This window comes from Polyodon spathula, chromosome 37, assembly GCF_017654505.1.
Source record: "Polyodon spathula isolate WHYD16114869_AA chromosome 37, ASM1765450v1, whole genome shotgun sequence".
Classification (NCBI taxonomy): domain Eukaryota; kingdom Metazoa; phylum Chordata; class Actinopteri; order Acipenseriformes; family Polyodontidae; genus Polyodon; species Polyodon spathula.
The window spans coordinates 2,472,860-2,499,235 of record NC_054570.1 but is presented as its reverse complement, the minus strand read 5'-3'; the positions used below and the strand labels follow the sequence as shown (position 1 = coordinate 2,499,235).

General features: G+C 40.0%; 2 protein-coding genes across 2 annotated transcripts in view; both read right to left on the bottom strand.

Annotated features, from left to right (window-relative positions):
• LOC121304346 (discoidin domain-containing receptor 2-like) overlaps nt 1-10,005 on the bottom strand; it is a 42,499-nt gene extending 32,494 nt beyond the window's left edge. The window contains exon 1 of the mRNA XM_041235434.1: nt 9,585-10,005. The gene's annotated coding sequence lies outside the window, so the exon portion shown is untranslated. The remainder of the gene's footprint in view (nt 1-9,584) is intronic.
• A 4,793-nt stretch (nt 10,006-14,798) lies between these two features.
• On the bottom strand, nt 14,799-24,571 carry gnl1 (guanine nucleotide binding protein-like 1). The gene is made up of 12 exons (XM_041235438.1): nt 24,368-24,571; nt 23,240-23,411; nt 22,665-22,801; nt 22,105-22,256; nt 21,568-21,639; nt 20,959-21,166; nt 20,456-20,554; nt 19,848-20,036; nt 19,366-19,544; nt 18,012-18,186; nt 17,477-17,617; nt 14,799-17,051 (listed from the first exon to the last, which is right to left on the bottom strand). The coding sequence occupies exons 1-12, from the start codon at nt 24,438-24,440 to the stop codon at nt 16,774-16,776; spliced, it is 1,875 nt and encodes a 624-aa protein (XP_041091372.1). The 5' UTR covers nt 24,441-24,571; the 3' UTR covers nt 14,799-16,773.
• Nucleotides 24,572-26,376: the final 1,805 nt, after the last annotated feature.

Below are 26,376 nucleotides of genomic sequence, written 5' to 3'. Positions count from 1 at the left end.
CGCATAGAGCTACAGACGCTTTAAAACATCATAAACTAACAGCTGCAGATTGCCAAGACAAACCTAAACAAGGTAGTCAAGGGGCCGAGGACAGAGAACAGAGACGGAGGGCACTTAAAGAGATCTTTCCTATATTGCTTCAATCACAGGTCTAATTAGCCACAATGCCTGTGTCCTGACAGTGGGAACAACCTTGGAACAAGTTCCCCAACTCCCCCCCCCCCCCCCCCCGCCCCACCCCCTTGTGCATGACAATAAATCAGCCTTGACCGAAACAGCGAGCTCTAAAGCAGGGAGCAACCTTGTGTGTGGGTGTGAGTCTTAAGGCTGACACGTCAAAGTATTTTTAAATATTTACAGCTCTGGTACTCGTTAGGCAGCGACCTTGTGACCTTGTGAGCAACCCAGAATTATTACTCTCCAGTCGGGAGATATAGTGGAGGCGGCCGTATGTATGGTTTAAATACACAGTATCTATAGAACTGCCTGACAGATAGTGTTTAAACTTGACATGTACCTTCTTTACAGTTATACATCTGTAGTGTATGGTAGTCTCCAGGTATATGGAGGATGTTTGTCTGGCTTTTTAAAATTAATATAGCAAGTGAAACCACTTCTCCAGTTGTGTATCATAATTTGGGGTTAGTTACTCACATCATAATTTGAGGGTGTGCAGCTATGGCCAAAAGTTTTGCATCAGCCCCCTATAGAATTAACACATTTTGCTTCATAAAGTCGAATGAAACCTGCTGAATAATGTTACGTTAACATATCGAATTACATACCGCTGTGTAGTTTTCCCATATGCTTAATGAAAAACTGAAAAATGTGACATTTCGAAATCTAACACTAATACCACTGTTCTGGCTTCCGGTAGACGTTAGCGATGTCATGTTGTAGTTTCTTTGATTACATGATGTTAAATCAAATATATAACTTATGTTCATCAAGTTTTTTTTTTTTTTTTTTTTTTTTTATTTTTAATTTGTGCATATCTTTGCTGCTCTGTTATTCTTCTCCTGCTAAAATAAATGTAGGAATCTCTGTGGCCTACGCTCACTCTTTCTTTCTTTCTTTCTTTCTTTCTTTCTTTCTTTCTTTCTTTCTTTCTTTCTTTCTTTCTTTCTTTCTCCATCCTCTCCTGGCTCTGGTATCAATAATGTATGAGGTTTTGATGGGGTGGGGGGAGTAAAATCAGCTAATCCCTACACCCCCCCCACCCAGACTGAATCAATAGCAGGCAGACAGGCACAGTTAAATTTATTTTATTGGTTGAGTTACCATTAGTTAAAACTGTATTTGATTTCTTATAGGAGACACAGTTTGGAAAATATATATAGATTCATTGTAGTCAGTTCTGCAATGCCCATGTAATTCCTAGTGTAACTTACAGGTCCTAGTTGAGATATGTACAGTTGGCTTCTACACACAATACAGCATGTTTGATCGACTAAGGATCTAAAAGTGTTTACAAAGAACAATACCTCATGTTCCTCTAAAGCAATGCTAATCAAAGCTTTAAAATCAATTTCTTACTGTGGCACTTGTAACATTTTAACTGGCCCCCGCCCCTTGCTCCCTGTCCTGTCCCGTCCCGTCCCGTCTCGTCCTGTCACCAACCCATCCCCACCCACTCCATCTTTATAGGCGTGCTAACCAAGGATTATTAACCTTAGCAACATTATCACTGGGCCCTCTTAAAGCAGTGCTACAAGGGTTGAAAATATATTTCTTTTGCCCTTGCTAGCGCAAGCAGCATAATATCAGGTCCTCCTTTAAAGGAAGGTAATTAACTTTTTTTGAATGGTTGCTCAGGTGTTTTAGGGTATAGCATACAAACATGTTTGTTATTTCGTTCAGGGAGGCCAGTCCTGTCCTGGAGGTACAATCAAATAATGAAGTACTCAGGGAATTGAATTATTAGCCTGGGATTGTGCAGTAAAATAAAAGCAGAAAGTAATCAGGTCACATTTGGAAACAATGTCTGAAGGTCATATTTAAAAAAAACAAACAAACAAACACACACATTAGGTTTCAACACCCATCAATCCACAATAGACTGCAATCATTTAGCTAGGGTTAATTGTTAAGACTACAGCCTTTCAGGGCTCCTGCAGGCTGGAAGGTGGATTTGAAAATCAATTCTAAATTTCAGAGGGAGCCAGCGGAGCGTATCACTGCATACTGATGAGCTTTCCATGATTGGGGTTGCCATGGCACCCGGCGTGTTCAATAAGAAAACTCGGCCTTGCTTGAATTTAAAGGAATAAGTCAGCGAGTGAAAGGACAGCTCTGGCTCCTTTCTTCTTTTCTCTTCGCTCTTGACCAAGACAAAGCTTTTACTTTTGTTTCTGAGTCTCTCCCGACCAGTTTAGACAAAATAAAGCTGACAGCATGGATTCATTTCACTATCTTTTGCGAAAAGCCCCTTTTAAGCACTTATATAAGTTTACTGAAGTAAAAAGACAGCAAAATTAGGTAACGCATAGTAAAGAAACTCCATGCTAAAGTATTATCCATAACCTTATCATTCACAATCCCATATACAGTAGTATAAAGCATGTACAAGAAGGTTTTTTTTTTTCAAGGAATCCCTGTTTATGGTCTCACCTCCTTGCAGTGCTGTAGCTTTGATATTATCTCTTTACAAGGAAAAGCTTCCAATTAGACTGCCAATTAGAGCCATTCCACACAGGCAAGCTTCTGCTAAAGAGATACTCAGGTGGTAGAGGCCTTCAAGTCCAATGAAAAGGCTTAATGAAGGTCTTTTAGAGGTTAAATTCCTGACACTTTCTCCTCCAATGCTCCTGGTCTGAGCCTTTTCTGCACCCAGTCAGCAACACATTCCAAACCAGGGCTTGTGAGAAGGAGGGAGACCCAGGGAGAGAGAGAGAGAGAGAGCAGAGACACAGAAGGGAGACGACAAAAGAGAGGGCGATGGGAAAGCTAGAAAGAAAATTGCACCTGACGTTGGCAATATTTGTATAACTTGTATGCCCCCCCCCCCCCAAAAAAAAGCATGTATTTGAACAGAGAGAGGAAGAGGGAGAGAGAAAGGAGAGAGGAGTGAGAGAGCGAGGGCAGAGAGAGAGGGAGATTACCTAAGGCAGACAGATTTGTCACAAGCTAAATTTAACTCCCATTCGGGAATTCAAGATAAAGTGCAGGGCACTGCCATCGTGGTCTTAAAGGTATAGAAACCTATTCACTCAAAACAGTCTTTCTTTTACACATGCAGCAATGACTTGATTAATGGATTATGAATTGCCATGGCTTTATGTTTCCAATTGAACATTCATTGATCGATTATGCCCTGGTAACCTACTGGGAAACAGTAGCTAGAGGTAACACAAGCTTTGCATGCGTGCTGCTAGACTAAAGCTCTTCCATTTGTTTTGAGATGAGAAATGTACGAATATAGGCTAATATGTTCTGTGCAGGATGTCATCTATTTTTACAGTCATCTTGTGTGGTTTGGCTGCTCAAATTGAGCAAAATGATTTCTGTTATAACAAGAGGCATGACAAATTAACTCAACAATGAAGATAGTACTCTTGTCAAACATAAATAAAAGGTTTGTTTTTTTAACTTTTTCTATGCTGTACATTATATGCATGGGGAAAAAATGGCAAGATCTATAGCGATTTTGATAAATTCTTAACTGTGATTTGTTGATTTCTCATACGCAATTTATACGAAAAAACCTTCTTGCTTTTTAATAATAATAATAATAATAATAATAATAATCTTTTCATCTGCGATGTCTCTCTCTCTCTCTCTGTATCCTTATTTTTCTTTTTCGATTTCCTTTTTCCTTGTACAATTATCTGATGCTCGATCATATTCCCTTCCGCCAATGAAAATTAGCTCATAGCTAAATCTGGGTGCAATACTTCTTCTGACATGACATAAATGTTAAGTGCTATATTCTCCCTGTCCAATAAATAAATAATATATAATGTATACATTCCGCTGGAAGGCTTTTGTGCTAATTTTTAAAAATATATTTACCTTTATGAATTCTAAAGTGTTCTCAATGCGTTGCCTGAGGGTTGTGTTATTAGGTTGCTGATTAGGTTGTTGATTGATCATGTTGTCAATTAGGTTCTTGATTAGGTTGTTTATTGATCAAGTTGTTGATTGATCAGGTCGTTGAGCAGGTTGTTGAGCAGTATGATTGATCAGGTTGTTGATCAGGTTGTTGATTGATCAGGTTGTTGATTGATCAACTTGTAGATTAGGTAATTATTAGGTTGTTGATTGATCAGGTTGTTGATTGGTTTGTTGATCAGGTTGTTGATCAGGTCGTTGATTGGTTTATTGATCAGGTTGTTGATTGATCAGGTCGTTGATTGGTTTGTTGATCAGGTTGTTAATCAGGTTGTTGATTGGTTTGTTGATCAGGTTGTTGATTGATCAGGTCGTTGATTGGTTTATTGATCAGGTTGTTGATTGATCAGGTTGTTGATTGGTTTGTTGATCAGGTTGTTGATTGATCAGGTTGTTGATTGGTTTGTTGATCAGGTTGTTGATTGATCAGGTTGTTGATTGGTTTGTTGATCAGGTTGTTGATTGATCAGGTTGTTAATCAGGTCGTTGATTGGTTTGTTGATCAGGTTGTTGATCAGGTCGTTGATTGATCAGGTTGTTGATTGGTTTGTTGATCAGGTTGTTGATTGGTTTGTTGATCAGGTTGTTGATTGATCAGGTTGTTGATTAGTTTGTTGATCAGGTTGTTGATTGGTTTGTTGATCAGGTTGTTGATTGATCGGGTTGTTGATTAGTTTGTTAATCAGGTTGTTGATTGGTTTGTTGATCAGGTTGTTGATTGATCAGGTCATTGATTGGTTTGTTGATCGGGTTGTTGATTGATCAGGTTGTTGATCAGGTTGTTGATTGATCAGGTTGTTAATCAGGTCGTTGATTGGTTTGTTGATCAGGTCGTTGATTGATCAGGTTGTTGATTGGTTTGTTGATCAGGTTGTTGATCAGGTTGTTGATTGGTTTGTTGATCTGGTCGTTGATTGGTTTGTTGATCAGGTTGTTGATTGGTTTGTTGATCAGGTTGTTGATCAGGTTGTTGATTGGTTTGTTGATCAGGTTGTTGATTGGTTTGTTGATCAGGTTGTTGATTAGGTTGTTAATCAGGTTGTTGATTGGTTTGTTGATCAGGTCGTTGATTGATCAGGTTGTTGATTGGTTTGTTGATCAGGTCGCTGATCAGGTTGTTGATTGATCAGGCTGTTGATTGGTTTGTTGATCAGGTTGTTGATCAGGTTGTTGATTGATCAGGTTGTTGATTGGTTTGTTGATCAGGTTTTTGATCAGGTTGTTGATTGGTTTGTTGATCAGGTTGTTGATTGGTTTGTTGATCAGGTTGTTGATTGATCAGGTTGTTGATCAGGTTGTTGATCAGGTTGTTGATCAGGTCGTTGATTGGTTTGTTGATCAGGTTGTTGATTGGTTTGTTGATCAGGTTGTTGATCAGGTTGTTGATCAGGTCATTGATTGGTTTGTTGATCAGGTTGTTGATTGATCAGGTTGTTGATTGGTTTGTTGATCAGGTTGTTGATTGATCAGGTTGTTGATTGGTTTGTTGATCAGGTTGTTGATCAGGTCATTGATTGGTTTGTTGATCAGGTTGTTGATTGATCAGGTTGTTGATTGGTTTGTTGATCAGGTTGTTGATCAGGTTGTTGTCTCATTGCCTAAAGCCTGCCCTGGAGAGGAGGGAGCATGCTTTCTCTTAGGAGATGAGGGAGGGAGCAGCTCAGTCCATGCCTCAAGCCTGACAGGAGGGAGCACCCTTTCTCTTAAGGGGTGATGGAACAGTTCAGTCTCCATTCCTTAAGCCTACTCTGGACTGGAGGGCGCACCTTTTCTCTTAGCAGGGGGGAGGAAGGGACCAGCTCAGTCTCCATGCCTCAATCCTATACTTGCCCTGATGGGACTACCACTTTTACTGGGGGATGAGGGAGCAGTGCTATCTCCATGCCTGCCTCAAGTCTAACCTTGACCGGCGGGACCTTCTCTTTGGGTGTGAGGGAGCATATTTATTAAACTGGTTGGACAACTGGTATTAAATGACTAATGATATAATCTTCACATGATGTAAACCTCTACTTAGAAATCTATCAAACTTGATCATCTGTTTGGACTGCTTTGTAGATCAGCCAAGAGACACAGTCACGGCCCAATAGACGAGATTAATCTTTTTCTAGCCCTGAGACTGCACCCAAAAAATGTTAATCCTGTCTTGTCCAACCCATACCAAAAGACATGCTTAACTCTTTAAGATAACACCCTTGCTCTGCCACGTAAAAATGACAACTTTACACCGTTGTATTAAAATATTTGCCCAACCACATGACAATATGCAAGTCCATGTAATCATATTGGTATGTCATCATATCAGGGCATGACATTTGATTTGAACAGATCATTTGTTCTGTTGTATTCAGTAATATCTGAAGAATAAAAAATAAATAAAAATAAGAAAAAACATGACCATGACCTCTGGATCCAGCATTCTGAACTCAAATACAGAAGCTCTTAATACTGCATTATCAACATGCGACTCGACACATTTGTTGCACCTGGTTGAAAAACAACCAGGCTTCTCCTAAGGAGGAGTGTAACAGAGGCATCAGACAGCTTCTAAAGATTGATGGCACACTGAATGATGAAATTTGGCTTTGGTAACTGGATACAATCAAAAAGCAACCATTCTATGGAGGAAATTCAGACAGTGTTCATGTCACCTCACAGTGGAAGTCTGCAGCCATGTCATCTTGGAGTGAATTGGGGACCACCAAGAAAATTCAAGAGCTGCCCATTGAAGATTTGTTTTTATAATTGGGGATATGCTATGGGTACCACTTGAACCACTGTGAAACTCATTCTCACCGCTCAGGAATTTAATCCTGACTGCATGCTTGAGAAATCTTGTGACACATGCACAGACTTCAGTAATTGGGTACAGTAAGTCTGAGGGGAATGTGCCGGGTATTCCAGTAAATGCCATAGCTCTGGCTGCTCCTGGGAAGCCGAGATCTCCACAGCTGTTTCAGGAGAGCAGACACAAGACAGCTGAGACACTGCAAGGGCTCGCTGGCAGCCAAAGAACACTTTGTATCACCATCAATCGTTTAACAATCCAGCACCGGGCGAGGTCAAACAATCCTTCACACTTCTTTAAGGAGTAATATAAAACCCTGAAGATGCTAAGGGTCATGTTTCAAAAGGGTTTCCTTCAGTCTTAAACCAACTCCTGGTTTCTGACAGAAGAACAATCCATGCTTGTGTTGCAACCGCTTGAGGTGTTTAGATGCCCTTTTATTATGATACGTAACAGTTCAAGTTGGATGGTGTTTTTGCTTTCCCCAAAACAGAAGCACTTGTAGTCAAATAGACACCGGTTTCCTTAGTGTTATTCAGATAAAATTTAATATTATCATTTAAAATTATGGATTGGCCATGGTGTCAGCAAAAGACAGGCATATTCAATTTAGAAAGAGTTGGGATCAATTATGCAACTACCAGTATTGCAATAGTTTTTTATTTTATAGTCTTAGTTTTTTTTTTTTTTTTTTCTTTTTTTTTTTTTAACGATGGTGACTGCACTGCGAAAAAAGTAAAAAAAAAAAAAGACTGTAAAAATTGCCAAGTGGTTTTCTCTTGGGGAATGCTGCTATATTGATTCTGCGCTCAAGTCTCAATGTTGCAGTGCTCCGAATACAAACAAGAGTCCAATAGCATGGAAAGCAATTACAGTACCGTGGGGCTAGACTATAAATACATGGCAGTCATAATATTGCAACTAGGCATGTTTGTAAAGATCAGCTCCTTCCATAGACAACACACAGCGTGCATGATGAACCACACAGCAACATTACAAAGCTAAGCAATGCTGAACCAAAACAATCATTAAGGCCAGGCATGGAGACACACTCTATATAGTCTACTTTAACCTGTTCAGAAGCCCCTTTTACTTAAATGACTTATTCTTTGCTGTTTAATAAGTGAAATCTAGGTCCCATTGATTGGCATGAAATAACGATACAGTTTGGGCAAACAATCTTCACAAGTAACACAGCTTGGGTCTTTCTGTCCATGTCAGTAAGCATCAGGTAACTAACCTTTTTCTTTGTATTAAATTCTATGACCTTAAAGTCAAGCCACAAGCTCTTGTCATATAATATGTATAGCTAGAGGATGCATTGAGTGTGCACAACCATCCCCTTGCTATTATAAACACCTCAACTTGGTCTTCTACCAGGGGCGCTGGAACTAGGGGTGCTGGGGTGCGGTAGCACCCTATTGGATTTGCATGGCTTCTATCATATACAGGGGTTACAGTTTTGTTAAATGGTTTTCAGCACCCCCACTTTAAAAATTGTCTTGTACAGCTGTGGGTGTCTTGTACACCATACATTTAGGACAATCCATATACTATATATCATATATATATATATATATATATATATATATATATATATATATATATATATATATATATATATATATGAACATAATTTAGATATTTTATTTAACATCAATCAAAGAAACTACAAAATGAAATTGCAAAAGTCTACTGCAAGCCGTATTAGTAGTACAGTATTTCATGTTAGATTTTCGAAATGTCACATTTTTCCATTGCATTTCAGTTGTTTGTTAAGTATGGACAACTACAGCGCGGTATGCAATCCGATATGTTCATGTAACATTATTCTGCAGGTTTCATCAGCTAAATAAGTTAATTCTATACATAGAATCGCGTTAGTTTGTGTCTTCTTGTATCTTAAATATAAATATACTAGATGCATCAGAGAACCGTATCAAACAAGATAAGGTACTTGCACAGCTCAATCGCGTTGCACAACTTACAACGCCAGGTGATAATAATAGTTTCTGCCCAGGTGCCATACTACCATACCATAAATACTGCTTCGGAGTTCAACGCAGCGTGTCATTTCTAAACTAAACTGATCCCGTCTGCGTGAAGCAAAGTAGCATCTCTATGCGATGAAGGGACACAGATTTGAAGCAAATGTGTTAACTGCATTATTTCGGTAAGACGCGAGTCATTTACGACAGAAAGCTGGATGCTACCCTATAGCAGGCTACTGATAGAATGTGCTGCAGTACTTACAAGTCCAAAGGACACAAATATCAGAAGATTGTCATCCGACTTAAATGGGACCAGGCAGTTCAAATAACAGGACTACTGTACATGGACTTAAAAGTCTTTCTTATCAAATCTTTGAAGTGCAATTATCTATTAGGATTATCTCCCCCTAACCCCAATGAAAATTCATAAACGAATCAACCAATAATGAAATAATTGAAACCTTACGCGAAATCTCACAATGGAATGGGTAAGTCTGACGCATTTCAGCATCACGTTTAAAGAGTGTGGTTAGCTTACTCCCTTCAGCTTAACAAGGCAGCTTCCTTCGTTTTGTTGTTTCCAGACTTGCGTGAAAATATTTTAAAACGTGCTGCAACAGGTTTTATTTCTTAAACAAAAGAAAAATTTTTTTTTTTTTTTTTTTAAAACGCGTACAAAAGAATAATTACCTTACCTTTCAAATGCAACACCCCGTCCTCCTTCTTCTCTATCTTTTTTGGAAGCTGTTAATAAGTACAGTTCCCAGGTTTGAAAGCGGGTCTCGCCTCTTCTCCAGCTATATCCTTTGTCCACACTTTCACTTGTGTTACTGAGGCAGGACTGTCGGCGGCTGTGGCAGCTGTCACAGGCTGCGGCTGGCATCAACGGGTTGCCTCAGCAACTAAGAGATCCCCTACCGTGGATAAACAAGGATTTTGGCAGTCTAGTTTTGTTTTTTGTCTGTTTTGTTTTTTAGCCGGTCTCCGCATTTTATACCAAGGAGAAATAAAGCCCACACAAGTTGGGTCAGTATTCAAGGCTGTGTCTAATTCACACCAAATCAGGCAGAAAGCAATCTTTACAGTACTTGAGCCTAGCTGAAAGACTTCTCCCAAAAATACCAGTTCCTTTTTTTTTCGCTTTATCAGTTCATTTATCCATTATCCTCGTAATCCTTTCACAGGGTCACAGTGAGCCAGAGCCTTACTGGACAGACACAGGGCCCAAAGCGAATGCATTCCAGCAGTTTATCAAAAAAATTGTAGCCTATATTCCACAAATAATTACTCACCTATAATTCATGGTCTAATTTAGTATGATCCTTGTTTTTACAGGCACTGAGGTAGCCTTCTCTCTCTCTCTCTCTCTCTCTCTCTCTCTCTCTCTCTCTCTCTCTCTCTCTAAGTAGATATAGATATATATATATATATATATATATATATATATAATATGGGCTGCTGTAGTATGGTTTAAAATATACCATAGATCATTATTTTATTTCCCCATCACGTTCTGTCTCAATAGGGGTAGTTCCCAAGTGTTAGTTATCTTGAAAACTGATTTGCAATGAAGAAGACTTTTTCACTGGTACTGTACTTCTTCCAAGAAACCATTCACTTCTGATTTATTACAGTTAAGTTAAACTAAATTGTCTAATTTTTAATTTACAATAAGAAAAAAAAAAAAAAAAAAAAAATAATAATAATAATAATAATAATAATAATAATTACAGAAATGAGAGACTACAGCCCTTGAATATAATACTTTTAAAAAAATTTAATAGAAAAGACACTCGTTGAATTGACAACAGGACTGGCAGAAGGCACAGGTGTCGTTGTCCATCGGTGGACATTGTCCATTGTTCCACAGTCCAATTTCTGTGTTCTTGCGCATATTTTAGCCTTTTAGTTTTGTTGCCCTCTCTAAACAGAGGAATTCTTACTGCAACACATCCTTCAAGTCCTGATTTCAAGAGTGATCTTCGTACTGTTGATTTGATGCTCATAATGCATCAAAGTAGAAAAATACAATGTCTAGGACTTTAATATATATATATATATATATATATATATATATATATATATATATATATATATATAATTTATTTATATATATTATGTTTATGTTTTATGGGAGGGTTTATCTTGTGTTGTGTTTATTAATAATAATCATCTTATCATGTTTCCTTCTAATGGAAATGGTTCCATCATTCTGTCTGGTTAGGTCATATTCCCTATTCCTATCAATAATTCAGTGATTTCAAAGACTCATTCCACTCCGTCTCCAAACGGAGCATTTTAGAAATAAAATCAATCTCTCTCTCTCTCTCTCTCTCTCTCTCTCTCTCTCTCATATTGACGTACTCATTTAAAATGCCGAGTCATTCACCTTCAACGGTAAGAGGTCATGAGCACTTTTACGCGTCAGGACGATTCATAGTGCCATATCTACACTCTAGGTGAAACTGCGCAGTTCCTGCTAATTTTACTGGGTTCCAATGGGGGGCGTCACTAGAATGGTCATTACTCGTACAACCCTGCAAGTGACTGCACGTTTATTAACTAGACCCAGCCAGTGTCTTCTGCGGTATCTTTAAACACTATGGGATGCTTGTGCAAAAATAGGGTCACTTGGAGCTTAAAATTTAAATTCAACCTTACGGCTGCTGGTCTAGCAAGACCATGTTGAAACTAACAGCTTTGAGTGAGCTCCCATTTATATACACCTTCAGGCCAGTCATTTCACTGTGAGATTTGTAAGCCTGTGTTAACACTCCTGAGAGTTGCAATTGGTCCGGTAAGCCCGTGGTAACATTAAACCTGGAGTTGTATCAAAATGCACGTCAAATACGTTTGTAATCTGCAGTACCTGTGTGCAGCGGGACGACTTCATATGAGAAAGTTACACTGATTGTAATCAATTATATTGATTTATATCCTGAAGGTTACCGGCTGCAAACCAGACACAGCTGAAGAGAACCAGATGGAGCACACGCCAATCAGACCTCTGAGACCTTGCATTTAATTCCTGTAGCAAATCAGCTAAACTACACTGTTAACCTTTTCATTGCCGAGCTAAACAGAAAACAAACAAACAAATAAATAATTATTTCCATTCAAATCTGCGTTTAAGAGTAAGCAGCTCTTCCAATGGCAATTTTCTATATTTGTCACTGGCGAGTCACATCTGCAGAGTGGGTAGCATTGCACTGGCAGGTTACAAAAAACTATCAGTCTGCAAATCAAACTACAAAAAACAACCTATTAACACCAACCTTATATACCCACCTGCTCCCCTAACCCATACAAGCTTGTGGCATGTGTCCAAGGAGCCTTTTTTTTAAATCTAGTTTTCAAACCAGAGACCTGAAAAATGTACCCCATAAAACCACAAGCAAACCCCAGGTGCATCGTTAAGTTGAGGGGCGCCCTGCAAGCACTCCGCCAGCAATTGAACACACGGATTGTTATTGTTAGAAATATGGAAGGTGGGTGGAAATTCGATTTAAAAATGCCATTCGTTATTAAAAAAAAAAAAAGCAATCTTGTCGGTGTTACATTGCACATTGCACATTGCACCTCTTGAAATATTATTAACAATGCCTGTCTGTTTTATTATCTATATGACCCGTTCTGATTCTTTTCAAATACACTTGGCTTGCAAACGCGCGCAGGTTCAATACGTCATCTGAATTATAAAGGCTCAGACTGTCAAGTGTAATTTCGCTTCAGAATACTTTAATTCCAAAAGTATAATAATAATAAAAAAAAAAAAAAAAAAAAATTAAAAATTGATTTTTTTTTTTAAATGTATTTATTTTGGTGACCAACCTTTGTCTGTCAGTGCATGAGTTCAGTTTGAAAATTGCTGTTTTCAGAAAACTAAATCATTAAAAACGCATGTTCTCATTATCCAAGCCTGGCGTGTCGTGCTGAGGGGGTACCCCAAGGAGAAGCGACTGAACCGATAAATCATTTAAACGTCATTTTCCTGAATACATTCGCGTTTACGGACCAAAGGGTGACACAGAACAGTGACCATAGCTCTCGCTGGCTTTATTTATTACCTGACAATTACAGTAAATGCTCTGCGCGTTGCAACACACAGGGTTTAAAATGCGTTTTGGCTCACGGGTGGGGGGTGGTCTACAGTCTGTCTTAGATTATAGTAGCTTTTAAAAAAAAAAAAAAAAAAAAAACACGTCAAACGTCCAATTAATAGCTGTCTATACTAAGTACATTATTATAAAGACTAGTTATTAATTTATTCCATATTCTTTAAAAAACAAATAAATAAAAAAGATATTTCTCTATCACCCGTTAAAAGGGGGTGCATTTAGCTGCGTCTGTTGAAATAAGCAGAGGTAAGGAGATGGGTTTTTAAGGGAGGCAGTGATATTTTTTTTTACCTCAAAAGGGATGACAGTTCTCAGGAACAGACAGGAGATTTCCACCACGGAATGCAAAACAACGTCACTGAATACATGGTCTATTGAGAAAGAGTTACTTATACCTCAGGAACATTTTACCACTTGATCCTAGCTGGTCACGGCGGACCTACACACAAACGAGTTTACTGGTCCACTCTCCTGTATGTACGAGTGTGTAGCAAATGTGGATTTGCTACCACCTAGTGGAGACATAAAGTAACTGTTAGTTCTATTATTGAAAATGACAATTGGGCTTTACCACTCGATTACTGTCTTTCATTGTAAAATTCAAAGACACAAATAAATAGATCTTTAAATGCCATCGGCATCGATTTTTTTTTTTTACAATGTGTGCAATAATCTTGAGTGGTCCTGTTACTCCCGCCAACATTGAGTGATTATTATTATTTTTTGTATTTGTCTCTCCCTGGGTTTGAGGTGGCTTGATACTTCTTAAGAGAAGTGAACATGAAGTTGCTTTTTCAGGGACAGTGGCTTGAAACCGCGTTCCAGGAGACCAGAAAGTGGCTTCGTGTTCCCTCAGCTTTAAAGTCGTCTGTATGTTGCATCAATGAGCTCATTCTATTGCAGAATATACCTTTTTAACAAAGGAACTCAGTATTGCCACATGTCCACGTGTGTAATTTCACAAGACCTAAAACCAAGGTCCTATTGTGACTGCAGTAACAGTTGCTGATGCATAGCTCACCCCCCCCCCCCCCCCCCCAGTCCCTGCAAGTCACTTTGGACAAAAGCATTTGCTAAATGACTAATTCATAACTCATAACTGTAATGCATTTAAAAAATAAATCCTACTCAAAAGCTGTCCTCCCCAATTCATAACACAACTCAAAGCTCCAGTGTTGTTTGCTTCATTGAGTTAGTTATGAAGCGTGTCATTCAAACAGTTATCCCCACAACAAAGGGACAGTCAGCGACAGTACAAAGAACGCGCTCAGCAAAGAAGCCAAGTAAATAGTCTCTTTATTGGATGTACAATCAGGAACAGTTCTGGAATAGAGGTTTTGGAATGCACGCTTTCAAAATGCAAATCTGGAATGAACTTAAACTATACAGAGAGGGGAGGGCATCAAGATTCACAGATTAGAAGTATGGGTGATGAGGTTTTTAAATCCATTTCCCGGCACTTCGTGATCACCAGTGTGCAGTTTAATTTTATTCTTTATTTAACCAGGAGATTTGTCTAATTTACAAGGGGGAAAAATTCATTTTCTCCCAATTGTCTCTGATGGACTCAGCCATTGCATCCTCCTATAGAACGTCTAAACTAAATAAACCAAAAAGTCGAATGAAACCTGGTGAATAACGTTACGTTAACCTTTAGAATTATATACTACTTTGTAGTTTTCCATACACTTAACAAAATGAGACATTTCGAAATTGTAAAATGAAATACTGTACTATTATCACAATATCAATGTGTAGTTTGATTACACAATGTTAAATAAGAGCTAAATTAAGCTAGTTTTATTTTTTATCTTTTTTTAATGATGTCTCAATCCTATAATTCTTGCTGATGCAAAACATTTGGCTATTGCTGTATATTTAAGACAGCATCTCAAGAACACAGTGACTAGACTCATTAAGTCTCCATTGATCTCTTCCAACATAAACACGCTTGACTCTCCTCGGCTGCAGCATTTTAGGATGCTTTCCAGCCTAAAGTCATGACCAGATTTTAAGAGGGCGAAGGTATAAATGTACTGGTAAAACGAGCCAAATGATAAATCATTGAAAAGTGCAGAAGAGATTACTTGTATAAACACAGCCAATGCAGCTTGCTTTGTGTTATTCACATTTACATCACATGGCATAAATGTGCTATCAAATATGGTAGTTTTTTTTTTTTTTTTTTTTTTACCAAATTTCAGATTAGTACCCTTTACGCTGATCTGGTCAAAACCGAGGGCAAACAGGAATGGTTCCCTTCTGAGAATCTTAAAACAGGGCAGAAGCAGGAGTAAGACTTTCTTCTCTCCCTAGAAAGGCTTTAGTTCCAAGTACAGGTGCCATGCACAAAGGGCAACAGCTGATGGATTTTGTTTGTTCCAAAAAGTAATTACAATCCGCGGTCAACGGGTGGCAGTGCTGTTCGGAATATTATATTCTTTTGGGGTTCTTCAAGAGAAGCAAGCAGAGGCTGAACACAACAGGACTAGAAGTTATCCGATTGAAGGACGTCTCTTTCCAAACTTTCAGTCATCCCAGGTTCATGGTAATAACGTAAAGCTCTAAAAAAAAAAAAAAACAAACACAAGGAACCCCTACATCACATCAGCACGATTTCAATTTTCACCTACCTATTTATTAATCAGGTAGAAGAGACAATATGCAAACTGACAATGCTGTAGACCGGAGGAAAGCTTGTTACAAGACTGCTGAAGTAAGGAGAGACCACCTTAATCAAGTTTAATTAGGATTGTCCCAGGAATAATTTATTTTTAAGCAAGGGGGCAATAAACTACCTTTTATTAGAGGGCCCCATGATTATTTCTAAATCCATATTCCAGAAGTGTCTAGACCACTGTTCTAGACCCAGTTACTGACACTGTTTAGAACACAGATGACGGGTGTACAAGACTTCTGTCCTGTTTAGCATGTTGGGCGAGACTAATCTGGAACTGCCTTTTCTGTTATACAGTACAGAGGCTAGTTAGTTCAAACTGTTTGCAAAATCAGCAGTAGAGTGAGCCTGAATGTGGTGAACATCATGGGGCAACCCTACATGCAGAATTGTATTGCTCTCTCACTCAATAACACCTCCACCATTGCAGATTAGCCAAGAGAATTCATAGGTAGATAATAAGGCACAGAGAACCAGGATAACGTATAACAGGTTATATTCACAGGCTTTGCTAAAACACATGGTGTTCTTTTTTTTTTTATGACTTTTTCTACTTTCAATAAGGGACAGTAAGCCACTGGTTTTGACACTTACTCTCAGTTATTATCTCCGCTTGTGATCAAAACATGCCCATCGGACTAGTTTCTAAAGCAACCTTATAATAAAACAGCACAGCTGTCATTTTAAACCAGCGCATTGTAGCAGTCTACTGACAGGTCACACAGCCTAAGAATGACCTTTTCTACCTCCTTTTCTATTCAATGGCTTACTATTTCAGCATCTAGCTTACCAGGAAGAAATCACCAGCTTTTTACTTAGGCATTTTAATATCCAAACGTTTTCAATTTTACTGAAGCTTTGCAGACAAGCAAGCAATGCTGCATTAGAGAAACTACACCCCTCATTGGTCCCCCTCTTTCTCAGCCAAACTAGTCAAATGTAACCCCAAAATGTGGCGCTACTTTATTATTCATGAGCCTGGGCGGACAGTTGTCAAGAGATGGGTAAAAACACACTGCACTGCATGCTAGCGCACATCACCAACCAGAAGCCATTACAACATTGTAGCTGGGGGGGTGGGGGGTGGAATTAAGCACACTCGTCATCATCTCCCAGCAGCGAGAACATATTGGAGCTAAGAATTTTGTTCTTTGGCGCCTTCTTTGAAGAAGTTCCTTCCTCCCTTGGCCCCTCCTCTTCCTCTTCCTCCTCCTCCTCCTCCTCTTCATCTGCATCTCTGTCTTTCTCGTCCTCCTCCTGCTCCGAGCTGGACATCTCTTCCTCATCCGAGGTTGCCTGGCTGTCATGCCTCTGAGCTGCCTGCAGGGCGGTGATCTCTGCGGTCTCAGGGTGCTGCTCCCAGTGCACTACAACAAAAGGGGATCCAGACACTTATAAGCTGGGCTGTATTATTTCCCCCCCCCCCCCCCCCCCCCCCACGGTAAAAACATTTTTTTTACGGAATAAAATGCCAGATTTGTTACCTTAAAGTGCTAAATTCTTCTTATTATAATTTTGTAAGTTTGATAATATTATAATTCTTGATCTCTTGACATCTCTCTACACCCCCCCCCCCCCCCCCCATCCTATTTTCCATCTCTTGTTAGATTCACTAACATTCTTACTGATCCAACAACTAGTGCACATGAGAATCGTGTGGTTCTTTTTTATTTTTTTCGCATGGTCTGACGGCTGTTGGAGCATAGTGAAGCGATCAGGTAAAAGGAAGCAGGATCAACCAAGATGAATGGGTCCCGGTGATAATATTTCAATCTTTGCAGCCCTCTCCTACCTTTCTGCAGCGCGTACCCCGGTGGTCTCATGCACAGACACAGCCTTCCGTCCGCAGCCAGCCTCAACAAGCTGTTAGCAGCCCGGTACACGTCATTGCGAGCCGCCTTCGCTGTCTTGTAGCCTCTCTTTTCCGCCCAGGCTGCAAGAGAAACACACGGTTTGTTTAGACAGCTCTTGTCGATCTCTTGATCTACCCCCTACTATGCACTAGACTTGCCTGACCCAAACACAATGTTACTGGAGCCTCAGCTAATGTACTATTGCTCTACTATGTCATTGCAGCTATAACTATAAATCCTAACTGACCGCATTCAATTTCATATTGTATTTTATAAGTAGTGTTGCTCTTACTGTAAACTAGACTGAATTTTGCATTGTAACCCTGTACTGCCCTGTAACACTTGTAAGTCGCCTTGGATAAAGGCGCATGTCAAATAAATAACTTTTTGGCCAAGCCAGCTCGGAAGCCTGAAATCAAACAAGCCAAAAAATAAAAACACTGGCTTACCCCCCCCCCCCACCTTTTCCCTTACCTTCACAGATGTCCCAGGCAGTCCACAGAGGCGCCTCCCGCTCCTTCAATCGGCTCTCCTCAGCGGCCGGGTGCTTTAGCTTCAGCAGTTCCTGGACGGGAATCCTCTCTGCCAGGTACCCCACTGATGTGTAGGGCTCCTGGATCTGAGCGATGGGGTAAATCCCAGCCAAGATCTACAACAGGCATACTTAGAGGTTATTAACAACAACAACAACAACAACAACAATAACACTATGTAACACAATTTTTGTTCCTGGATAGTAAGTGTTATTTCCTAATTGCTTATGCCTCAAAAGTATAGAAAATGGCTATTATTCCCCACAAACTTTGCTTTTGTGACCAGGACAGTGATATTTCAAAATATCACTATTTTCAATGGGAAAACGGGCAAATGTGTATCTTTTCGTTCACATAAAGTCAGAAAAAAACATCATATGAATCCAAATGAACATGTATTTATACTAAAGTAATACAAAAATGACTACAAAAGATTTAGAAGCGAGTAGTTTTTCGAGATTCACGATTATACTGTAAATACTTCCTTTCTTTATTTTTTTTTTTAAATATCTGTCTGCTTTTCAAATGCTATCTGACTAGCAGAAGGTCTCACTTCTTGTGGGTTAAATGTGAAACAGATGCTGTAACATCAGCGATCAAAGCCTATACAGTGATCACCGCAGCTGCATGTCGGGGTTTGTTAGTGTTAGTGTCAACACTTCCATCTATTTATGAAGTGAAGCAACGTAACTAAATTACATACCGATTCCTCTTATCGCTTCCTTCTCCTTGCCAGCAATATAAGCATAGAGCTCTGCACTGTTCCACCACCAAATATTTTGGCATTGCAGACCGCTGCATTGTAGCACGATCACTGTGATAATCATGAACTGAGAAGAAGCCCTTATTGTTCAAGCCAATGGGAAGAGCAGCCATAGTGGCTGTTAGACCCAGGGTGAATTAGAATTCCAATTACAGCAGAACCGTTTGCTTTAAAATTGCAATCACAATCACACTGGTATTTGGTTCCATTCTAATTATGCTGCGGCAATTGCAAATAGTTCCACTTGTTAACATGCTTGCTCTGTTTATTCTGCTAATAAGTAATCGCAGCTACAGATGCAGAAACACACTACAGAACGCTTGTGCAAACAAAGGGGATCACTAAAATATGAGAAGAACCTTCGCTCAATCTAAAACACGCTTGGAAAGTGATTGAACTGTAAATCGATCAATTATACGGCAATTACAATTCTGCAGGCGTGCCAAGGTTCAACTCCAATTACCTTCTAATTGCAATTTATTACAAATTAAACCATTACAATGGGGATTGACTCCCGGTCTAGTGGCTGTACCTGTTGCTGTCTGTGGACAAGGGAGGGGAAGATGAGTCCTGGGCAGTCGCACAGCTTGACTGTCGGGGTCAGGAAATAGGTCTGAAAGTACTTGGTGTGACCGGGGGTCCGGGACACGCTCACCACCTTCCGGCCCACCAGCCCATTGATCAGAGAGGACTTTCCAACGTTCGGGAACCCTGTGGGGGGGTGGGGGGTGAACACGAATGTGAGCAGGAAGAATAGTTGTCATTCTGCATTGGAAATAAACAGAACATGTTTGCACTGGTCTTATTCATAATAAAAATAACATTAATAATAGAGTACTGGATAGCAAGAAATGTAGTTAGTGCAGTAGATGTAAAATGTGTGGTAATATGGCCAGCAAATGCCCCCCATCGCATCAGAGGTTTTCAATTTTGTTTTTGGAGAAAACAAGCAAAAAAACAAAAACCAAAAAAAAACAGGCAGAGATATAGACAGAGCCACCGAAAGCTGCTTACCCACACAGCCCAGAGTAAGGACCCCATCTTTGAAAAGCTCCCGAGAGGGGATTCCCATCTCCATGGCAACGTCACTGTGGTGTTCCACTAGCACCGTCTCCTCATCCTCCTCCCCCTCTGAACCCAGTCCCCCACTCCTGGCTGCCATTGCATCCCGCTCCATCTTCTCCCGCCAGCTGCTCAGGTCCACTGGAACAGAGGGGAACAGAAGGGCTGGTCAGCGTGGGATCTCTACACACCCGATCCATTTCAGTGCATTTGACGAGAGGTCATTTACTCTCCCTACTAGATGTACCAACGATGAGAGACCCGGACATACACAGATGGAGTTCAAAATAAATTGTCAACCGCTATTTTTGTGTGTAACTTGTATACTGCATGACTAACTCAGTTTGAGAGATATGGAGGCGTGAAGGACAAATGGAATCATCTTACTCTACCGTACCTTGCTTTGTATGGCTGCAGATAAAAGGATATCCACCACTATGACCATGACAATATAGTGCACCTACAGAGCCACAAATGCTTGGTACAGCATAAGTTACAAAGACTGAACCATTTTCTCTCCTCCGGTCATATGCAATAATTCCAGTGGATCCACTCCCTACCTTTGCCAGCAGTGACAGCCTCACATGCCTGGAGTAGCTGCTTCGGTCCCATTGCTCCTGCCCAGCCCCCTCTTCTCCTCCTTCGGCGCTTCTTGAACACTGATCACCAACAAACACAGGAGTGAAACAAAAACATCATTCAGCAGGTTTCAATCGACTTTATGAAGCCAAATTTAGTTCATTCTATAGGGGGATGCAAAACTGCAAGCACTCTCTACTTGTCACTCAACTGCACGCTTCAATTCCCAGTTGGTTTGTAATAAGCGTTGTATTAACATGTTACAAATACCATGCTGGTTTTCAAAATATCTTTCAGAAAAGAAAGCAGACAACTGACTACTGTGGATCCACATCCAACTGCATTCCGTCACAAATCCACAGTTCTCACTGAAATGGAATGTGAATTATATAATAAATCGGGGGATGATGTCTAATAAAAAAAGATGGGGATAGAACTAGAAGAAATAGAGTCAGGTAGAGAAATGTTTCTCCTTCTAGCTTACCATCCTCTGGGTCCCTCCCCTCTCCTCTGTTCTGTGGAAAGGAGGTGAAGCAGACTATGAAGACCTCTGGAAACCGCTGCTGGAAATACTGTCGCCAGGCAACCACCAGAGCAGGCGGGGCCAGGTCGATCTTGTTCAGCACCAGAATGAGGCTCTTCTTCATCTCCACGGTAACATAGTCATAGAGTGCAGGGGAAAAGTGGAGGACCTGGGCAACAGAGAGCGAGAGGGAGAGAGAGAGAGAGAGTGTTAGGCAGGGGAAAAAAAATCAAAGCAACCTGTGCCGGTTTGTACTGCAACATGCGTTTCCTGTTTTACTGTCCCTCCTCCGTTTCCCATTTTATCCAAAACGTACATTGGTATCCATCACAAAAGGGACAGGATGTATCAGTTTTAGCAACGACTAAATGAGACAAGAGGCAAGAACAGCCAATGCAACAGCTAAAGAGAGGGAATTTTTTTTCTTTTTTAGAATTGAAATAGAAAACCAATACGGTTGCCCGTAGGTAACAAATAAATTAATCAAGAAAAGAAACATAAGCCATTCTACACTGTGTCTTGACGCTCCTCGAATCATTTTGAATCCTCCATTTGTATTAATCCACGTACCGGGTGTCTGATGTCTGTAATGAGAAGTAAAACATCTGACATCTCCAGCACTCTCCACAGCTGTCTCCAAGTCTGTTGGGAACAACAATTGAGCATATTTTGGCTTTTTAATTTAGTTTTTTGATGTTAAAAAAAAAATACATTAGGACATACCCTCCGAAAGCTGCTTGCCCACAGAGCCCAAAGTAAAGACCCCATCTGTAAAGCTCTCGTCTTGTCTGTCTGGTCCCCCAGCATTTTTAACTAACCTATCCTCTGCCTTATGGTCGTGTTAGCTGAGCTCTGTGATCCTGAACCAGCTGTCGACTCTCCCTCTCTCCTCGCTCCCTCGTACCTCTTTCAATCCCTTTCTTTCCCTCTAGGTTCAAAGTACCTTCCTGGAACAACTCCTTGCTGTCTGGTCTCGTAATGGCTATAGACCCACTCCAGATTCTCCTCTGTTCCCCTGTCTCCTGTTCTCCTGCTTGATTTAGTTTGAAGTAGCTGGGCTAAGCTGGATAGTACTGTCTGCAGTAGCAGTTCCAGGCACCCTCTCACCTCCAGGTTGTGTTCGAAGTAGCTAAGCTGTGTGGGCTTATACTGGCTGTAGACCCGCTCCAGGTATTCTCTGAAAGACTTATCCTCAATCTGCAGCAGCTTCTCCTTCGACATCGTGTAATCCCAAGGGGGTCTCTTCGGGAAGTCCAGCACTGGGAGAGAGACAGTTGAATTGAATATCTGACTTATTTTTGCCGAGGACGTGCAAAGAGCAGTGACTATATAAAAGTTCAGCATGTATGAAAAAAAATGAAATGTCATAGACACTAGATTGGCAGTTTAAATAACCTAATGTCCTTTTCAAGTTTTTATCACAACTGGAGCCACGCTTCGATAAAAGCAGGTCATACAGACTATAATGATTATGATAAGATGTAAAAGCGAGGTCTAGTGTAAGTGACTCTGCAACAGCAGCTGTTGATGTACAGTTCACCCCCTAGTCTCTGTAAGTCGTTTTGGATAAAAGCGTCTGCTAAATGACTAGTTAATAATAATAATTCCTTGTAAGTTAGCACGGCGCTGGAAACAAAGCTTGAATGAAGTTTTTCAGGTAAACTGACCAGAGCCTGGTTTATAGATGTCATCAATGTCAATCTCCAGCTCCAAATCCCGGACTGGCTCCAGCACCTTCTCCCTCGAAGCCTTCTTCCTGTGCTCAATCTCCTCCTTGCTCTCTCGCTCAAAGTGTATCCGGTACCTGCATTTAATAAAACAACATGATCACCTCTACTGTTCGAAAAGAGCCGAGCACAGTAGCAAAGGGGCTTATGCGACCAACTGAACTACAAACTGTACCACTAACTTGTATCGCGCGTGCCTAATTCACAAAGGAGCAGCACGAGATCTCACGAAATTAAAAAGTAAAAAGTAACGTTCAGCAATTGTGCAAAAGCCTTACATAGCTTACACGGTGCTGAGCATTTACTAAGCAATTTAAAATGTACCAAGATAAACGCTTCAAGCCAAAAAATAAAGGATACGCACTCTGCAGTGGAATTAGGAAAATCAAATAAATTAATCAAAAAATTATGCCAGCATAAAGTCCAGCGTGTTCTGATTTGATACAAAAGTACACTTTTAACTTTGCCTGGTAAGCGAGTGAAATCAGACGCTCAGAACATAGTGGAGGACTGACCTGTTTGGGTCGTAGCCTCTCTCCCCTGGCCGGCGAGGGCCAGGCTGCTGGTTTACTCTCCTGACCTGGAGGGACACAGACTCGCTGTCGGAGGTGTCTGTGTGCTCCTCGCGGCGCCTCTCCATGCTGCCGCTGCGGCTGTTGGACCCGGCGCGCACCTCATCAGGCGGACCTGAAAGCAGGGGCGAAACTTGGACCAAATGCAAACCAAGACCAGTGCACTGCATTTCAGTAACAAATGTGGATGTAAAACATTACTTTGACAAACCGACAGCTCTGGCCAAAAGTTTTGCATCACCCTATCGAATGAACTCATTTTGCTTCATAAAGTCAAATGAAACCTGCTGAATAATGTTACGTTAACATATTGAACTACATCATGAAAAACTGACAAATTAAAAAATGTGGCATTACGAAAATCAAAGATGAAATACCGACTACTAGTATGGCTCCTGGTAGACTTTCCTGTAGCCTTCTCGTCATTCTTTGATTTATACAGTCATGCTCACTACATGCAGCAGCAGGAGGTTATCAATGTCATTGTAAGCTCTGTTCCAGTTCAGGGAAGCCAAACTGTTGGGTTTTTTTGGTAATAAATTGTGCTTTTGGTAATAAAAACCAACAGAGATGCCATTTTAACATGAACGAATAATGCACTTCACTTTCCTAACTCCTCCTGCTGCTGCTTCTACAACACAGACAGCTGAAAAATGACTTTTAGCCTTTAGTTTATGTCCGAGTGACCGTGGCCTGAAGGCTAATAAAAGGGAAGGCCGCTTGCGTGCCTGCTCGTAGGAATTAAACAAACTGGAGAGCCAACGAGGCCTGCAGCAGCTTGCGAAGACGGCTATCGTACATAATCGTTCAGGATCATGATCATTTTAGCGTTAGTGAGACGTTGTTGATGTTTCCATAAATATGAAATGCGCAGACTTATTGCTGTTTATTATTATTATTATATAACGTCCTAGCAGGACTCCTTTACAACCCCACGAAACCTCCGGTAGCGAATAATAAGACAACAGTAAACAGCCCGGCATCTGCCTTTGCATATATACACACACACACACACACACACACACACACACACAGCAATGTCTCTCTAATCAGTGAACGATGCAAACGTACCTCTTTTCCTCTCTCGCTTATCTTGTAACTGTTTCTTCTTTTGTTTGACGCTAAACGGTTTCTTTTTCGGCATTCTTTTATTTTTTTTAATAGGTACAACTAGGGTGTAAAACAAAAAATACACACACGCACACAGTATCTAATTTAAAACCACGGTAAACTTCCACTACACGAATTTCACTAACTCGCCGCTTCCATAGCGACTGCTGGCAATGTTGGAACAACCATTCATAAGATAGGTTGGAACCAAAGCCTTAGTAAACCAATAAGCTGAAACCATTATGATATTTCTTCCAGCATCGGTTTTAATCATTGTTTAAATATATAATTGTAAATAATGTGCGTGAATAATTTATTTAAACAGAAACTATATCTGTTGTTTGATACACATTGTTAGTTGGCCACCCCTATTTCGGCAATATAGTACAGCCCCACTTCACAAAACGACCATGCTTAGTGCTGGCAGTTTGGTGCGTATACTTAATAGTTGCAGAAAAGCAAAAGGCGAATTTTGTTAACGTTATAGGCATTTTTTTGTTTGTTAGTTTTTTAAAATACACAGCAGGTTACAGTGTTGTTAAAAACTGTTCTTTTATACATTATTTTTTTTTTAAGGTTAAATCTTATTTAAAGCGAAAAACACGACTAGAACCGTCAACCAGACTAGTGACTCTTCAATAATGAAACTGTGTATATATTATGAATCGAGTTTTGTTTTTTGTTTGTTTTTTATTAATGAACAGGTTTGACAGCATATGTAATCTGATGTTTTATTTTACTTGTTAAGAAGGGGACATTTATACCGTAAACGACCCCTAAACTGTCACGAATCACAGATGGGACAGTACCTGCATAAAAAAATAAATAAAAATAATTGTCACCCTTCTTTCTCCTCAGTCTGAAAAGACGTGGGCTGAGGAACCGATCCACCCTAAGACCAGCAGAGAGAGAGAGAGCAGTTCGGTCTGATAACAGCAACTAGAGATAGACCAACAGAGCATACGTTTGGGAAAGGTAACTTTTACATTGCATTCTTTTGTGTGTTGAAACCCATGTAACCTTGCTAGGAATGCAATTTTTTTTTTAACCAGGAATGCAAAATAGCTCATTAAAAAACCTGCATTCAAATTTAGCGGCAATGAGATAAAAGCTGTTGGTATTATCTTGCTAGCAGACAATAGACTCTCAGAGAGAACGAAAGAAAAGCTGCAGGTTTAATGTGCACTTTGTTTTCAAATACACACAAAACACTTTAATAAAACAAACGGCACAAGGGCCAATTCAAAAGATCTAAACAGAAAACTCCAGCACAGCACAGCAGCTTCAACGCTATCACCAAGATTAATTCTAATATTAACACCAACATTTCCATGTGTTTGCATGCTTATTTTGGTTCCAAGTCTAGGAATCGTGCTGCTAATTATTTACTTACCAGATCTAGCCCCTTTCTCAGGCTTTCACTGGACATTTGCAGATCTCCTATGGTGTGATTTTGTAGACAATCCAGAAGGTCACTCTGGCCAAAACGTTTTGGATCACCTAGACTCTTAGGATTGAAATAATAATAATAATAATAATAATAATAATAATAATAATAATAATAATAATAATAATAATAAATTAACATCATTTAGATCTTTTATTTAACATTATGTAATCAAAGAAACTACAAAATGATATTGCAAAAGTTTTTAGGTTATTATGAAAAACACTAAGTGTTCTTCTAGAACACGGGTGGCCAAAGTTGTCCCTTCCAGTCCTGGTCTTTGTTCCAGCCCTGTTCTAAATTGTTTAATCAAACCAATTAAACCTCCAGCCAGATCCTAAAGTCGTTAATGATATAATTTTACCTGTTAAACCTGGCCTGGAATGGCCCTCCAGGACCATGATTGGACACCCCTGTTTTAATTATGGATTTTAAAGTTCTCAGTTCTAGAATATGGTATAAAATGAAAATACTTGACAGTAATTGCAGATATATGTGTATTGCAATGCAGTGAGCAGTTTTG

Coding starts and splice junctions, on each gene's coding strand:
- gnl1 (XM_041235438.1), bottom strand. CDS start 24,440: ATGCCGAAAAAGAAACCGTTTAGCGTCAAACAAAAGAAGAAACAGTTA. Junction 22,257..22,664: donor CATCTATAAACCAGGCTCTG/GTCAGTTTACCT, acceptor TCTCTCTCCCAG/TGCTGGACTTCCCGAAGAGA. Junction 20,037..20,455: donor GGCTGTCACTGCTGGCAAAG/GTAGGGAGTGGA, acceptor CCTCTGTTCCAG/TGGACCTGAGCAGCTGGCGG.